The sequence below is a fragment of the Ursus maritimus genome, unplaced genomic scaffold (assembly GCF_017311325.1).
Source record: "Ursus maritimus isolate PB19 unplaced genomic scaffold, ASM1731132v1 scaffold_7, whole genome shotgun sequence".
Classification (NCBI taxonomy): Eukaryota; Metazoa; Chordata; class Mammalia; order Carnivora; family Ursidae; genus Ursus; species Ursus maritimus.
In genome coordinates this window covers 63,555,580-63,573,807 of record NW_024426885.1, presented here as the reverse complement: position 1 = coordinate 63,573,807, position 18,228 = coordinate 63,555,580, and the positions used below count along the sequence as shown (strand labels likewise).

The 18,228-nt window shown below is 41.8% G+C and overlaps 1 protein-coding gene across 1 annotated transcript in view; it reads right to left on the bottom strand.

Annotated features, from left to right (window-relative positions):
- Positions 1-18,228, bottom strand: part of ANK3 (ankyrin 3) — a 329,444-nt gene that overhangs the window by 85,609 nt on the left and 225,607 nt on the right. The window contains exons 24-25 of the mRNA XM_040624672.1: positions 14,631-14,754; positions 9,590-9,692 (exon numbers count right to left, since the gene is read on the bottom strand). Of these exons, the coding sequence (XP_040480606.1) occupies positions 9,590-9,692; positions 14,631-14,754 (227 nt within the window). The remainder of the gene's footprint in view (positions 1-9,589; positions 9,693-14,630; positions 14,755-18,228) is intronic.

Below are 18,228 nucleotides of genomic sequence, written 5' to 3'. Positions count from 1 at the left end.
CCGGTGCCAGCACTGGTCCTTTACAGTTACATACACAGCATGCTTATATCAAATCAACAGAGCCCATTTGGTTAGAAAAATGCATCTTGTAAATGTACAGGACTTACTTATTGATTCAAAAATGCTTAAATTCCTATGTTAACAGTAGCAATACCAAAGCTTATTGTGTGGCAGCTCAGTGTCAAGCACTGTCCTAGACCTTTACATTCATTTCTTCTCTGAATCCTCAGGACCTAGTCACACTAGGAGTCATATTATACTCATTTCACAGACGAGGAAACTGAAGTTCAGAGAGAAACTTCAAAAATCTGACAACACAAAGTCAACACCCTGAACAGGCAGCTTGAGCAGGACACTGTGTTAAGGAAAAATTCATACTCACTTAATAAGACCTTTTACTCCCACATCAAAAATGATATGAATAATAAGCACACCATTTTTCATCTTGGAAGTGATGTCAAGGACCCTATTAAAATCAAAATGCACATTATTCAATAGAGTCCAAAGCCTGACTAATGATGATATCACTGTCTCCATGAGCTTAATACTTTCCAAAAATAGTTTCTCACTAGCCCTATTCATCAGAGGAAAGAGAAGAGCAAGTACACACGGGCTTTACAAGAGGACACACCCAAATGCCCAGGTCTGGAAATAAATGTCCCGGCACAGAAGAAAAGAGGCAGGGGGCCAGAAAGTATATACGCAAGGAAAAGAAAGAACCACCCAATTAACTTCAATATTAGATACTTCTCCAGGCTGCCAACCGTCAAACCCCAGTACTGGATGACACCAGGGAAGGTCCTTCTCTGTCAGCTCTGCTGCCCCAGGAGCCAGCAGAAGGCAGTCCTGTAGATTAACTGGTGGCCTTGACGTGCCGTGGGTAACAGCACCAGGTAGACCTCGCACTATCAGGTTACATACAAAACCCAGTGCATCTAATCTGAAAAGGTGTAAACACAGTTTACTTGAGAAACAGCTGGCCGTTGACACCAGACGAGGAGCCCATGACAAGAAAGGCTTGCAAGGATAATGTTACCCCTTGGCCACAAACTGGACAGGACCAGGACAGGGGAACCCATGTGGGTGTCAGTTCCCTTACACCAAGAATACATGACTTGGGTCTGACTTTGGCTCGATCACTTCACTGCCCAGTGAGTGACAAGTCAAACACCTCACCGAACCTCCATTTCTGCATGAGGGTAACTGGCTGATGAAATTACCTGTCCCAATTCACTGTGAGAACGGAATGACCCAAGTATTGTGAAAGTGATTTGAAAATTCTAAGGAATAGGACGGAGGACCACAGGAGAAGGGAGGGAAAACTAAATGGGAAGAAATCAGAGAGGGAGATAAACCATGAGAGCCTCTGGACTCTGGGAAACAGACTGAGGGTTACAGAAGGAGGGGGGTGGGGGGGTGGGTACCAAGGAGGGCAGAGGTTGTGATAAGCACTGGGTGTTATACACAACTAATGAATCACTGAACACCACAACAAAACGAATAATGTACTGTACGTTGGCTAACTGAACATAATAAAAAAATAAAAGTGAAAATTCCAAACCACTATGAAAAACAAAAACACAGATTATAATGATCCTAAACTTCCTAGAGTTTTTGTAAGTGGAGATAATGAATTTCTTAAATTGACAGAACATTGCAGGCTCTCCGGAGCTCTGAGGAGAGCGTATGTCTCATCAGACTGCAGGAGGCAGCCTGCTGGCTTCACAAACAATGGTGGGGGTTGGGCTATGACACACACTTGTGTAAATACCGACTTTTCCCACGGTGAACATGCTTTGTCAGGTCGGCCACCTGGTGTGTTAGAGGGGCAGCCTAGCGGTCAGCCACAGAATGGGTAAGTAGCCACTGGACCTCAATGCTAGGCTCAGCCCTATCACCCAGTGACACTGGGCAAGTGAAACACTCCTCTCAGCCCCAGCTTCTTCGTCTGTAAGTGGTAACGACAGTCCACAAGGAAGCTGAAAGCAGGACGTCAGAGGATCCATTAACAAAACGCTGTGGCAAGTACTACAACAAGCACTCTAAGTATTGTGATCTACAGCAGACACTGAGAGAAACGGCAAACTGCTACGGGTCTGTTTGGACATCTAGCGCGACGAGCTGGAAATATTCTTTTAAGGAATGGAGTCCGTCTTTAAAAAAAAAAAAAGGTTTAATCCATAGTAACTGACAACAGAATGGTAGTTACCAGAGGCTGGGGATAGAGGAAGTGGGGGCATATTGATTACCGAGGACAAACTTGCAGTTATAAGATTAGTAAATTCTGGAAACCTAATCTACAGCGTGGGGACTGTAGTTAATAACAATGTATTATATTCCTGAAATTTGCTAAGAGAGATCGCACCTGTTCTTACTGTGCACACAAAAATGCCAAGTACAGGAGGCGATGGGTGTGTAAGCTTGAGTATGGAAATCATTTCTATTACACACATATATCAAAACACCATTTGTATACCTTAAAAAAATGGATTCCACAAAAGAAAACCTGATTTAAGCAGAAAATAAAATAACAATTAAAGGCTTACTAAAGCAGGTCTTTTCTCCCCCCTCAAGTATTTCTTTTCTTAAAGTCAACATTTATTACCCCTAAGATTTATGTGAGACTAAAATGCAAACCATAGAAGCTGAGTTCTTTGGGATTTCCAAATCTGACTGATGGAAAACTAATTTAGCTACCAACTTGCACAAAAGAAGGTGAATCAAGGTCAGCATGGAAGCTGTTAACACAACATCCAGCTCAAGACATCTAAACTGTTCTACCTCCCAACACCAACCTGTCTGCCTCGAAAAAAAATGCGTAATCTTGCTGACCAATCTGTGAGAGGTGTTGAATGGATCACCTGAGTAATGCTGGCAAAGCACTCTGAAGAGAAAAAGCAGCATATTAAATGTCACTAGTCAAAGGTGTTTATCTTCCAGGCGACTATCTCTAGCAAATCTTTAATCCCGAGGCTGGCTACCTTCTACCACCAGGCACATTTCTGAGAACCCCTTAGAACTACCTTCACCACAAGAAACAGGAGGGCTGATCTGCTGATGTGAGGAAAGGGGAGGTGCAGGAGGAGAATGGAGTGAGGGGCAGAGAAGGAAAAACTGAGCATTGGCATAACCAGCCTTTGGGATTAGGCATTCTTCTTTTCTCTTACTAAGTGGAAACTGCCTAGGTCTTAAAGTGACAGACGTGCAACTTCTCTTGAAGAATCCTCCAATTCACACATGACTTGCTAATACGTCAAGTAGTACATAGCACTTCATACGACTAAGTATACATAAGATCATCCTTAGCCTAAAAAAGACCAAGTCTAACCCAAAGGATCTGGAGTCCGGGGCTGTGAGACAAATGAGAGAGTTACGGAGTGGAAGATATGACGGCTGCCTCCAGATACGGGGAGGCTCGAGTAAGGCCTCCAACAGTGAGGACAGAATGACTCCACAGCTCCCATTCAAAGAGCCAATGCAACTGTCACACACTAGTTCAACCTTCTAACCTGGTCAGTATTAGAAGCCCTGCCACTCACCCCCTGAGACATACACCATGTGGGCAAATCTGGTCTGAGTGGGGAAGGCTGCAAATGAAAGCAACCTCCTAAGAGAGGGACAGGGCCTCGCAGCTGCCCCGTTTCTCTCTTTTCATGGACGCGCTACCCCTACAGCAATGGAATTGAAAGGAAATGGACATTGCTTAGTGACCAACTAGAAAAGAATGTTTTTCTAAAAGTTTTTGCTTAGAACATCCTAATGCATAGCTATTCTCTTGAACCATAGCTCATTTTCTTATTTTGTTAAGCTTACATTTATTTAGCTCTAGAGAGAAAGCATAAAACAGAATCTCAAGATCGAATGGCACTAGAAGACTCTATGTTGCCCTTGATATGTGGTTGTTCATGTCAGGTTTGACCACCCCCAATGTAAACATACTAGTGAGGACCCAAACACCAATTAAACTGGCTTAAGACACTCCCCGCCTCCCAGGGGTGGGAGGAGATTGAGATTAATTCACTGGTTTATATTGTAAGAAAGTCTGGGAGGGACCAACTTCAGGCACGGCTGCATCCAGCCATGGCTCAGAAGATGGTAGGAACTGTTTGTTTTCACGTGCTCCATCCTTAGCAGATCTGGGCTGACATCACCTTTAGAGCTTAGCAACCCCAAAAGGCTACAGAAAGTCTCAAATTTGAGTCCCATTAGACTGGCTTAGATTTTACATTTTAACCAAATTAATCACTGTAATCCAGGAAAAGGAATGCTCTGAATGGCCAGGTTTCGGGCCCATCCTTGGAGGAGAGGCAGGGATTTCTGACCCTTCTAAATGACATTGAGAAATGGATGGGGGTACAGGTTTGACCATCAGATCCTGTCGGCTACCTAAGAAAGTGGAACGGTGTACAAGGCAAAACCAACCCATGTCCCTAAGTGATTTCTGCTCTGCTCCTATTTTTGGATAACTACCAGAAATCATACTGAATTAAATGTTTTTGCTTGCTGTATACATACATCCCTTGGTCTTGCAAGTACTTCTAGGGTCATTCAAAGGAAATATAATTAATTGGTTAGCCGGCAAAACATTTTTAGACCACTATCATGCTTTCTACCTCATATCTATGTGAAGGTCAAGTATTCCCATTCCCTTAATGATGCTTCCATGTCATAGCTCTTAGCATAATAATTTTCTCCATAATTTTCATAACTCGTTGCTGAATATAAGTTGTCAGTTCCTTTTAAGTCACGTTAAATAAGAGATTTAATTAGAATTTGGCACAAGCATAATAGAGAACACGTGTCTAAATATAATCTTTAATGTTAAAAAAAAGGATAAAGATGATGGTACTGCGTGCATATTAACAATACTAACAAGCATGAGATCTTGGAGGACAGAGTATAAAGTCTGAGGGCTCTCTGATGGCTCCTTTCCCACAGACAGCAATGCAGACGGACCTGGAGCCACATGGCCAATGACTGCCATTAACCACCCGTGTCCCCTGGGGTAAGTCACATAAGCTGACTGTGCCTCAGTTTCTTCATCTCTTTAATGGAGCCAAAACACTATCTCAAAGGGTTTTTGTGAAATGTAAATGAGTTGATACTGGCAAAACACTTACAGCAGTGTCTTGCATACAGTAGGAGCTCAAAATGAACCGTTCTCACCACTATCAGCATAAGTATGACCACACCTCCTGACACAGTGTCTCCTGAATGTTACTCCATTTAGATCATGAAGACTGGCTGGTGTGGACATACACAGCGACTACATAAGCCATGCTGGACAGGTGCTTTCAGTAATTACGTCAGAAGAAATGAAAGAACCAGTCTATTATATTCATCCTAGACAACCCGGCTTCGGTTTGGCATCATCCCTGTCTTTGCTACCTTCTCTTTGGAAAAGAATGTTTCCGTGCACAGATCTTGTTCTAAGACAATCTGACATGCACAAATCAGAGCTTATAAAACAAATACATGAGATGCTGAATGATCAACGTACAAAAAGGTCCCAGCCATGTGGTGATTCCAGTGTGAGTCCCAATGGTGAATCCTAGTAATCTGTACACCCAAGGTGGGGCTCGAACTCATGACCCTGAGATTAAGAGTCACATGCGCTTCCAACTGAGCCAGCCAGTTGGAAGCCGCCCATCTCCCAATTAAAAATTCTGACTAGGAATCGGGGGTTTTCAGTTTTGGGTGCATCAAAACATGCTATGCCTAGCCCCTCCCAGTCACTGGGCAATCGTGTCTGTTTGTAAGTTTTTATTCTAATTCCAGGTACTTAAAATGCAGCCTTATATGAGTTTCAGGTGTATGATATAATGATTCAACAGTGCCATCCATTACCCAGTGCTCGGCCCCTGACAGCGCACTCCTTAATCCCTACTTGACCCATCCCCCACCTGCCTCCCCTCTGACAACCATCAGTTCTCTAAAATCAAGAGTCTGTTTCTTGGTTTGTCTCTTTTCCTTTGTTTTGTTTCTTAAATTCCAATTATGAGTGAAGTCATATGGTGAGCAACAGTCTTAAAAATTCTTTAATTCTCATGGGCAGTCAGGGCTGAGAGTCACTGCTTTAAATAATAAAACCTGACAAATGCAGGCACGGTTTATTTACAAATACATTTTCAGAGCCATATCTACAGGTGACTCTTGATTGCAAGGTAAAGGAAGGTAAAAGTGTAGGGAGTTCATGGATAACCCAATAGCCCAGGAATAAGAGTTCACTCCTGATTATTCAAGGGGGGGGACTAAGTGGTTTACAGACTGATCTTGATTAAGGCTCAGCAGGGCAGGAGGATGGGCTCACTTCTCCCAACTCCGTTCCCAGCTCTGGCCTCCACACCTGCCTTCACCAGCATAGGTTCTTAGGAGTATGGGAACAGCAGGCCTGTGCTAATTATCCCGAGTCTCAACGGTCCTTTAACTGTGGTCAATGTGCAAACTGATTAATCAGCAGCATGATAATAAGAGGCAACTGACTATGCTTTGTATTGGTGAAGTCTCCTCTTGCTGAAAACGAGCAGTGCGTGGAGAGTTCATTTTTATTCATTTTCCACCTTTAGGTGTCAACGCAACTTTAACTGGGCCACGACAGTTTTAAATCTGACGGTAAGTCATGTATTATTGCCTTTAGAATTCTAAATATTTAAGGCTTTGTGCATGCTTTCAGACAAAATCAATACTGTGCAGAAACTCAGTTTTGAAGTTTATAAATGCAGATTTAGAGGCACGATGGATATAAACTAATAATTTTGGCACTTAATTCTAATATAAAGTTTGTGCTTATATGAAGCATACTTCTCAAGTAAAATGCTTCTCATTAGTCTTGACTAGACTATTCCCTCTTAAGGCCTCTCTTTGAGGAATTAGTCTCTTCCCTCCTCTGTAATAAATGAGATACAGGAGACTAAAGAAGTCAACATTTGTGTTCCCCTTTCTTCCAAGCTTTCATTTTGAAGGAGTTCAAATAAATAAAGACATTGAAAAAACTGTGTAAGAAATACCCATATACACTTCACCTTGATTCAACATTAACATTTTGGGGCGCCTGGGTGGCTCAGCTGGTTGAGCGTCTGCCTTCAACTCAGGGTCATGATCTTGGGTCCTGGTATCGAGCCCGACATCAGGCTCCCTGCTCAGCAGAGAGTCTGCTTCTCCCTCGCCCTCTGCCCCTCCCCCATGCTTGTGTGCACTCTCTCTCTCAAATAAATAAAGTCTTTTAAAAAAATTAACATTTTGCCATATTTACGCTCACATGAGCTCTCTCTCCACACACACTTCTTTTGGTTGAACCATTTGAAAATAAACAGCGGACTTAATGATGACTTCATTGCTGAACACTGCAGCATGCATACCCCCGGAATGGAGATATTCCCCTATATAGCTTTAATAACATTGTCACTGTTGGCAGAACTAACAATAATTTCCTAACAATATAGCCAGTATATTTTCAAGTGGCCTCAACTGTCCCTAAAATATTTTTGTCATTCATACATTTTTTTCAAATCTCCGGTGAATTTATCATGAAGTTGTGTGGCCATGAATAATGCATGTGTTCATTAAACATGCTAGTTCCACAAAGAACACCTGTCAGACCATGGGATTCTCTGTGGTCACTAAAGAAAGCAACTTTCCACCTCTGCAGTTATCAACTTAAAGATTTATTTGTAAAGGTTCAAGATGTCCTAAGCTCTTCTTTCCCCTGACTACTCTACAGAGATATTTGTGACAGCCACAGAGGTGCTTTTCAAATTTAAGCAGCAACAAACTCAATGAAAGAACATCAGTTTTACCTTTAATGTTCTCTTTATCCTTTCTTTTCACAAATCTTTCATTCTGATTAAAGCTGTCGCTTCCAGCCCCCCTGAGTAAGTGGGTCTTGGCAGTAGCTAACAGGTCATGGTGTGAGAACCCTCAGAAGCCTGTTTGCAGCCCCGTGGCATGGCAAACACTTACATTTTAAGGTTGACATGCAGAAATTGAAAGGTAGTGTAACTATGGCCACCGGAGTGGCAGTGATGGTGGGAGTGATGGTGAGGTCATGGTGCTAATGCTGGTGGTGGTCCCAATTTCAGACCCTTGTCCCATAGTAAATATATATTCAGAAATATAAACCATAATGAGGTTCAATCAAGCATTTGAGATCCCGTTCTAGAACTAGGCACATGTTTTATATATGACCAAAGTGTTACTGATACCCAAGGAATCTCCTATCACCTGCGATTGTATAAGTTTTGTGGGGTTTCCTTAGGCCTGGAGAATAACAGGCATGTCTACACTTCTTTAATTAATATATCCACTAACATCTCATTTTAATTGGGAATGTGAAGACATCAGGATTACCCGACCAGGCTAAAGACCACAGCAAACCGAGAGAGAGCTCCTCAGAAAATCTCAGCCAATCCCCGGGCAACACCTGACTTCCAAGAGCTTATCAACTTCATTAGTGGAGACAAGTGCATTCTCTAGTGCTTAAACCATGACATGCTATCATGCCTATAATTATTCTACAAAGGGCGTTTATGTCTGACCAAACACTGAACAGCCACGTATTCACCTCTGTAAAATCTGCTTGTGAAGAATGTTCTAGAGAGTGTAGAATAACAAAATATTTATTGTAGGTTTTTGTGAAGTACAACGTACATCAATATATCTGGAAGTCAGCATCTCTAAACACAGGAGAGTCCCAAAAATCTGACTACCAGCTGCTTAAACCTCTAACTTGGTGATACTGTTCCTATCACTTACTCTTCTGCTCCAGTTTACCTTCATTGTTCAGCGAATAAATACATCTAGCATAATTTCACCAATTATTGACATTGGTTAAATATGATAAGCCACTTCTGAAATTAGTGTTATGGCCCAAACAGTTTCATTCATCTTTAGCTCATGACTGCATGCATTTAAAACCAGGTATTGTGTGTATCTAGAAGAACGAACCACCCTTAGCCCAAATGCAGCAGGACTATGTTGCTGGAACTTCTTGCATTAAACCAGTATCTTTTCAACCACAATTCCTGGAAAGAAGAAATTGCATGAACACCAGCAGAGATTCTGGTAGAAAACAAAATACTATCACCTCTTGAAAAGGCCCATCACAGGCAGCTTTGATGCTAAGGAATCGAAAACCTAGCCAATCTCAGCTTTAACTACATGCTAAAAACAATTCTAGCAACTTCCAACAGGCACCCAGTATGGTTAGGAAAATCAAACACCCGTGTGGGTGATGTCATCGACTTGAGCTATCAATTAGTATTAATTCTTTTAAAAAAATGAAATAGAGTTGACCTTGAAGTGAGAAAGTGACCCCTGTCTTTGCTAGGACTTTGAGTTCCTCCCTGTGGGCTGTTAGGGATTCACCTGCAGACAAGCAGCCTATTTCTGTACGTGGCACAACTGATTTTTTCTTTTTTCCCTCTTTTTTTTTCCAAATGATTTTTTTCCCTTTGTTCCTGGCAGTAGAGGAAGATTTACTAATATAAAATCAAACACTTGAAATACAAGTTTTGTCATGGGACAAAGAGCTCGATTCAATCATAGCAATGAGAGTTCAACAATCCAAGAATATTGGGAGGAGAGCACATACCTGCTCTTTGGAAGGCACGAGGAGTTCTTCAATCACCATGCTGTCCCGCGCGTAGGAGCTTCTGTTCAAGGTGTACGACCTATCCGAACTGAAGGAGCGGAGGCTGTTGTATTTACAGTTTACCATTCAAGAGTGGTGGATGATGATGAGATGAATAAAATAAAATTAATGCATGCAACTTGGAAAACAGGCAAGATGGCTAAAAATATCAACAGAAGTTGTTCTTGAAAAAACATCATCGAAAAATAAAATCCCTTATATTTGGGGAAATCTCTTCAGCTTGGACAACCTCATGATCAGATTTTGTTTAAAATTAGGCCAAATGGTGTTAAATGCATGAAAACTTTGGATGTTTCACTATGACAGCTGAACCAACATGGAGACTGAGAAGAACCAGATGACTCTCGATAATTTGATAATTTGAGAGAGTTTTCTATGGTTAAGACCATAATGTTAGAGTCTCCTTTATTTCTGGTCCATAGCTGTTCACCTTGCACTACTGAATGGAATTATGTGTGCCACAAATGGGTCTGTTCATAAGTTTCTGGAAACCAGATATGGATTTAACCTAGTAAGAGCTCTGGTGTACAGCTGGACTCATGGAAAACATCAAAAAGTTAGTATGACAAATAGACCTTGCATGATCTTTGCCATCTTTCTGGCCTTGGAAAATTCAGTTTTCACATATGGTTACTTTGTCTTTCCTTGTTCTCCTCTTTCCTTCCTTGTGCCTTATATTGTCTTCTCCCTAGATTCTCTTTTAAATCCTCTCCACAGCCCCTGAGGTTCTCAGAGTGCAAGACCCCTGAGGTCCTGAAATGCCTCTCACACACTGACCTTGAAACTAAAAACCAACAGAGGGTTGGGGGAGGGGATGGCAGGGCAGGAGAAGTGAGCAAAGACGGTCAAAAGGTATGAACTTCAGTTAGAAAATAAATAAGTCCTGGGATGTGGTATACATCATGGTGACTTAGCTAATAATATTGTATTGAGTATTTAAACGCTGCTAAGAGAGTAGATCTCAAAAGTTCTCATCACAAGAAAAAAAATATTCATAACTATGTGCAGTGATGGATGTTAATGTGACTTATTGTGGTGATCATTGTTTTGTATACCTGAAACTAACATGTTATATGTCAATTACATCTCGACTTAAAAAAAACAATACAGTAAGGGATGCTGGGAAGCCTGCACATATGCATATAGGACATGCAGGCGGACTGGGATTGCAGCTAATCTGAGCCTCGGCAGAACGCCTTGGAATTAATCCTCCAGAAACAGAGGACAAGCCTGTGAGGAGCTGCTCTGAGGTCATCTCTGTCTTGCCTCCCTATCCCACCTATCATGATAGGCTGTCATAAGGTACCTTTGCATTGCCTCTTGTTTAGGATGAGGTGACACTTCCTGCCCCGCCCTCCTTGGGACAGAGCTTCAGGACAAGAAACCGCTGAGCTGTGGTCCCAGCAATGCAGGATCCACAACTACTGTGGGAGGCAGACAGCCCCTTTTGTTTTAGGGGCGTCCGGACTCATATGGAGGACAAGGACAGTGGGATGTTGCCACCGATCACGTCCACGTAAGTAATAAACTGTCTGGATCTAAATGTGGCTGCTTGAATCTTTACCAATAGAATCAGGCCTTGGTCTTGCCTTGTGTGTGTGCGACAGGGAAAACAGCAAAGAGGTCTGTAAGAAATGGGTCCTTGCTTTGCACAAAATGACTTCTTTTCTCCGCTGCTCACTAAAGATCACCCAAGGTGGATATTTTTGTATCAAGATACAGAGGCCCCTGAACTACAGGAATTATTCTAAGGGTCTGCACAAATGAGTAGACGCTTTCTTCTAGGATTACAGCCCTGCCTTCCACCAGAATCTTGGGGGGATCTTCAACCTCAAGATAACCATCGTTCTCTAGTGTCGTCAGCAAATTTATACAGACTTTTATGAGTAAGGCACAAATATGAGAGACTGGATAGAGAAGCAAAAACCAAAAGCACAAAGAACTAAGCCTTATCTCTGCAGAGGAGTTACCCAGGAAGCCACGTGCCTGGCCACTTGCATGGGCGGGCCTTCTGGGCCCAGTCACATGACACATAACTCTTCATTTTTTTTCCTGCTTCAGTGGCAAACTTTTTTTTTTTTTTATGTTACTCCGGTTTCTAGCCCCTTACCTTCTCTCCAATGCAATATAAACTTCCTAAAAGCAGATATTGTCTTTCTACTCTCTAACTCAACACTGTCCAATAGAACCTTCTGCAATGATGGGCATGTTTTAATCTGCACCAAGACAGTGGCCACTGCCCACATATGGGTGCTGAACACCTAAGGCCTGGCTAGTGTGACTGAAGAACGGAATTTTATTTAATCTTTACTGATTTTAATGTAAACAGTCTTTTGTGGCTAGGGGCCACATCATCAGTCTAACTTCTAGCACTCATAGCAAGGTTCTATTTGCCCCAGTGATGTGGTGTGGGAGGCACTGGGAAGCCCCACTCTCTGCACTGCACATTCGTTTCTAGAAATTCTGGTTTCCACTGCATGTGCTAACATCGGTGGTATGTAAGAACCGCTTTATAGTATATGTGAATAAACAAATGTTGTAAAAAAATTATTACCTCTTCATTCTAACTTCAGTTTTTAAAGATATCTACGATTTGTTAATATTTTTAAGATATCCTCTTTTGTTTTTTTAACTTTTGTATGAGTGTCAACTGAAGAACAGAGGCTAGAAACTGGGTGCTGTCAATGGAAAAGCCTAAAGATGTCTTCGTTATATATAATGTCTAAGTTCCTGTTCCTCACTGTTGCCAGCCAAGTTACATTAGACAGATGGAGCTCATTATGTCCATCAAGCATGGCTCTGAATCCTTACTACATCAGAGCCCTTTCAGCTACTAAAACTAGATATCATTTGCATGGGGATCTGGAAAGCATTAAATTGTTTTTAACTAAGGTCAACTATATTATTTGTAGCCATCGGTATACCCTAAGTGTTAAATACAGGAAGTATTAGAAAAACACATGCCTCAGAAGTCTAAAATTATCCTAATGTACCTAGGACGAAGTCAAATAAAACAGCCACCAGCAAACAGACTGCTTTTCAAATCAAGACTTTTTCTTCAAACCCAATGAAATTCTCCAGTTACTTCATGCACTATACAAACTTTGTTAAAGGAAAGAAATTCCTTCAGTACTCAATTTTGCATTAGTCACATCTCTTGTCATACGTTTAGTGACTTGCTAGGTGTCTCAGAATTACAAAAGTGATTTTCTAATGCTGAGCAGGAAAAAAAAAAGAAAAGCACATCGCAGCACAGCACAGCACAGCACAGCACAATGCTGAAGAAAATAAAAATGAGAACATGAGTCAGGGAAGGGTAGAAAAACACCTTAAAAGGGACATATCTTCTTACCTGATCTTGGGACTAATTTAAAGTATTTTTAGAAAAACACAGGAGAAGTGGAAAGCAAAAAAATAAGACAGGGAAAAAAGAAAAAAATGTTATGGTTGAATGAGTTACACATTGAATGTATTCCTTTTAAATGTTACACTCAGAATATTATATTTGGTAATACTGTAACAGTATTTTTAAAAATATATCGGCTTTATTGATTTTCTTGCAGATTTGCCTCTGAGCATAACATGAGTTGCCAATGTAAAAAAAAAAAATGAGTTACATATAACAGCAACAAATCATAACGGTGCAATCAAGACCAGAAGTGTGAAAGCTTTAGAACTATCCTGAGAAACATTATATAATAAGAGACAATATGCTGGTTTCACCTCTCACTGGATATCAGCTTCTACAATTTTCTATATACAAATGATTGATTCACAAAATGTAGCTTTTACATATTATCTGAGGAAGACAATCAGCTAGTTATTGGATTGCAAAAGCTATTAAGCCTCTAAATAGAATTTTCCCTTGAGATCCTTTGAGATTCTGCCTATTTTCCGTTGTAGCTTATGGCTCTGTGTGCTTACCTGAAACATTAGGTATTTTTAAAAAGTTATTTCCCCCTTCTTATTAATGATACCTGCTACAATAAGCTTTCAAGGACTTTTACAAATACATTTATCAAGCAAAAATTCTATGGAGTTACATGATGTTCCAAATTCCACTAATAAAAAGACTAAGTGGAAGAAAAATCAATTCAGTATCTAAACTGACCACATCAACAACACTGAGAATAAACTCCCAGGCTTTACTTTGTGGGAAGTGCCACTTACTATTAGACAATGAAACTTTTTACAACAGATCCTTAAACTATAGGAAAATGTCCTCAGGGCTCTGGCTCAGAAAGTTTAATTATTAGCTTTAAAATAACTTGACTGTCAGCAAACATGCTCTTAAACCAACCAGGGAAAAGAAGTCCCCGAATTCTGGACAAGGTCCTGTTTCTTTCAACCAGCGTCAGGTAAGTACGAGCCAAGTTTTTCACATGCAAAAGTTTTACACTCCAGTTTTAAGGACTGAATTCGCTACCACTCCTGTCTGTGACTTTGGGTAAGTCCGGGAACACTCCAGCGCATCCCGTGTAAACGAAGTAATGGCATAGTTTTAGAAGAGATACCCAAACACTTGGTAGATAATTCTAATGAATTTTTTTTTTCAAGAATGCTCTCTTTTAAGTCTCGATTAAGAATGATTCTTGCAGTGAAGAAAACAGAACAATCAATACAACTGTATCGTACTTGTTGGAAAATAAGATTTTTTTCATTCAATATGGAACACAATTTAATTCTGAAACACGGAGCCCACACGGGCTCTCCCAGTTCTGTCAGTGAGGTCTTCTACTGTCATGCTTGAAGTATGACTGCAAGGTGGGAACAAACCAACACTTGACATGTTCAATCATGGAAAACCAAGGACTGAAAAACCACGACAGAGATGTACACCGGGGTTGAGAACATTCCACCAAATTCTCACCCTCATCCAAAGAGCACGTTGGAGGATAATGTGAAAAATGAAAATGACTTTGGTTGATGACAAATCATGGTTGTATTAAATTAATTGTGAAGAACGGCAACGATAAAATACCTGGCGGAACGGGCCCCAAGACTGAAGCCCATGTAGCCCTCAGCGGGAAGAGAGTCATCGCCCAGCTCCTTAAGGTCCTGCGGCCCAAGATACTTGTCCGTGTCCCCTGTCATGGCATCTTCACCTGCCGGTGGACAAAACAAGCCAGAATCAGAAGCTTCCCTTTCGAAAACGAATGTGTTGTGGAGAAAACTGATCCTTTGGTCATCAGCAAATCACCCATTTTCTCATTCACTCTCCCCTACCCCCTGGATAATATGAGTTACTGCCGCTTAGAAGGAAAAAGTAGAGGTGAGGTTAGTTCATCATTTCAAGAGTGAATGTAAGTAGCAAAAGGGCTCCTGGGGTTAAGTACCAATTTTAAAACATTTCGCCGATCTCATTCCCCCCACCCCACAAGCCCCGCTGACTAGAAAGGTGGATCTTCTTCGCCAGTTAGCTTTCCACTGCTCAGCACAACAAGGGCGGCTTGTCGGAACGGACATGGATCGCAAGTGAGAGCCACCTCGCCATTACTACTCTGGAAATTATACATGGGAAGGGAGTGGACTTTTTTTTAAATGATCTTCTCACACACAGTTTGGGGCTTATGTAAGAAACTAGCAAGTCATTTAATCTGAACTATTACTGCTTCGCCAGAGAACCTTGAAACACTTCAATTTTGAACTGTTTCTACACCTATCACATGAACAGCTCAGTCCAGCTGCCCTAGGGCTGGGAAGGCCACACGGAAAGGAGCTCTACCTTCTGTAAAAACCAAATGAAGAGACCAGCAGTTTGAAAGAAGGATTATATAAATTGCTCTTGGCCCATCAATACAAAGAGTTAATTCCGTAAAAGTTTTACTAGCTACATATGCATAACATGACCTCACGGAAAAACCACATTCCAAGAGTGACAGAGCAGGTTTTTCAAATGCCTTTTGCCCTCTGGGACATTTCCCATCCTTTTCAGAACACAGCCCAGTCTGTGAAAAAGTTCGTTTGGCAAAGCAGGCAAACCTATCTCCTTTTTCTGACTCTCCTTCCCTCTCTGGACACAAGCTTGGCTGTCCAAGAGAGATTTCAAAAGCGTGTATGTTATGTTTTCTCAAAGGTAAGTGATTCATCTGTTCCAGCTATATTTTCCAATTCCTTCATTCAGTACCGTTTTATAATTTCCATTCATTTAAACCCAGGAAACCGCAAGAGCTTAGCTTTTAAACTACCAATCAAGTCTAAAAATACACTGTCAACTACTGTTTTTGCAAATATAAAAAATACACAGATCTGCTTTCTACTACTACCCAGCACCGAGAGAGATTATTTTAAGTAACTATTCACAGCTGGGCTATTTGCACATTCACTGCATATGAAACAAAAACAGCAAGTACGACTTAAAGAAAGAGCTTACTCTGTGGTAAAGCCATTTCCACCAGGCGGGGCTGATCAAATGTTTTCCTGATGTTTCCAGGAATTCCTTAAGCAGTGATTTAGAATGCACCTCGGAATCAGCCCAAACAAACCGACCCCTGGGTTGGGTTGTATTCACCGTCCTCACCACCGCCGCCGGGTTCCACTCTGCATCTTCGTCTCCTCGTAGGCAGTTGAAGAAGTACACATCTTTTTCTAACTCATCAGAGTTCAAAGATTTTCGGTATTTCGAACCAGAAAAAAATAAAATAAAAAAGAGCAAAACCTGGCTACACTTAATTGAGAAGACCCTTTTGATCACTCTGCAGACATCCTTTTAAAGCTCCTTCTGATTGGACCAAAAACTCCGCTGGCAAGCCTCTAGCAGGACCGAATGGTGACATACATGCAAGCCCTTGAGTTATTTGTATGTAAATATGAGGACTGCTCCAGTGTAGACTTTCGGTAATTTGATACCAATGGCCGGTGCCTCACCGGGTAGCCGAGACAGCCTTAAATCTAGGGAGAGCCCGCGAGCGGGGTGCTGCATTTAATTACGAGGTGACTCTTCTCCAACATGAATGAAGAAAACGGCCAACCCAGGTAGAGGAAAAAACAGAAGAAAACAAAGAAGTGGCCCAGGCGGGGAGTGGCAGGGAGCTCCAGGCAAACTTTCAACTTTGTTCTCGGCCGGGAACACCAGGAGCCCTGGTTATTTATGGTCCCTGTCAGGTGGAAGGAGGGGAAAAAAAGAGCCAGAGGGAGGGCCTGCCCTTGAGCCGAGGTGCTGAAACTGGGCGGCGGAGGGGAGCCCCTGTGATTCCCGAGCTTTCCGAGCAGCGCTGGAGGATACCCGAATCCCCGCTGCTTTTTATCAAGAGTTGGAAGAAAGGAGCAGAAGTGAGACGAGCTGGAAAAAGCAAGTGGATATCGGCTTCACTTTTGGCCCAAGTTCTTTCGACTCTTGAGCATTCTCAAAGGAACTCACTGGCTCTGCCTCCTTGAGAGGGCTCTGCGGAGAGCGCCCAAGCAGAGGCAAGAGGTCTGTGCTGCAAGGGGCAGGACGCACCCCAAGGAGGCGCTTCTGTCACTTTGCCGTTACATTGTTTCCCTCTCTCTGGGACTCCTGGCCTCCCTTTTGAGCGGCTCCACCCTGTTTATGTTGGCAGGGGAGGAAAAAACTAGTAGGACTTCTGCATCCTCCATCTGGGGGCAATTTCAATGGCTTTTTTCTCAGAATAGCTGGAAAGTGAGGCTAGAAACTGAGTAAAGGGTTTTGATCCGTGTTGCTGAAGTAAGTGGTTTACGGCCCTTTTCCATGTATATCTATCTCCTGGACTGTTACCTAAAGATACAGAAATTTGAATCTGTAGAACCGATGAAGTGGGGAACAGATTTGTTTTTCCTGGATAAATGCATAGATCAATGCATGCATGACTCATCTAATATTAAGACGACAAGAGACCCAGGGTTTTAATTTGAGCAGTCTGACTGTAATCAACATTGTAAATTTGCAGGAATAGAAAGGAAGCCATTTATAATGCCTGGTATGTATTGAAAAATATTCCCAAGCAAAAGAATAATTTCCAACTTTGTAAAGAATGGAAGGGGAAGTCATGGTTAAAATGGATAAAATGACTAAACATTAATCTGTTCTCCACATCTGCACTTAAAATCCAAAATGCTTAGCAAAGCCTCAACAACTGCCGTTCAGTCAAGCTTCCTAACAAGGACTGCAATGAAAAGGTTCCTTCTTCTTGACTTCTCAGCCGGCCTTTCTCTGGCCACTCCTGCACACCTGTTGCCCTTCTGTTATACAGAATTATTTCAGTCCCTAGAATTCCGGAAACTGTTCAGACTTTGAACCATTACATAGGGTGCACTCTTGATGGAACCTTTATCCCTCTTCTCCACCTGAGTAATCTTTCCAATCTTTGACTCTAAAATTCCTCCTGTCCTGGACGCACCATCTTGTTAGTGGTTCTTCATGTGGGCTTCCCTTATCAGACTGTACTGCCAGTGAAAACATCTGTTTAGTCTCTCCCACTGGACGGTAAGACCCATGCTAGATTAGGAACCAAATTCTTCTTGAACCTGGCATATTGCAAGTGCCCCATAAATATTTTTGGATTTCATCGTTTTTATTAAAGAGGATGGTAAAAACAAAAACAAAACAAAACAAAAAATGAAGAAAACCAGACTCTTTT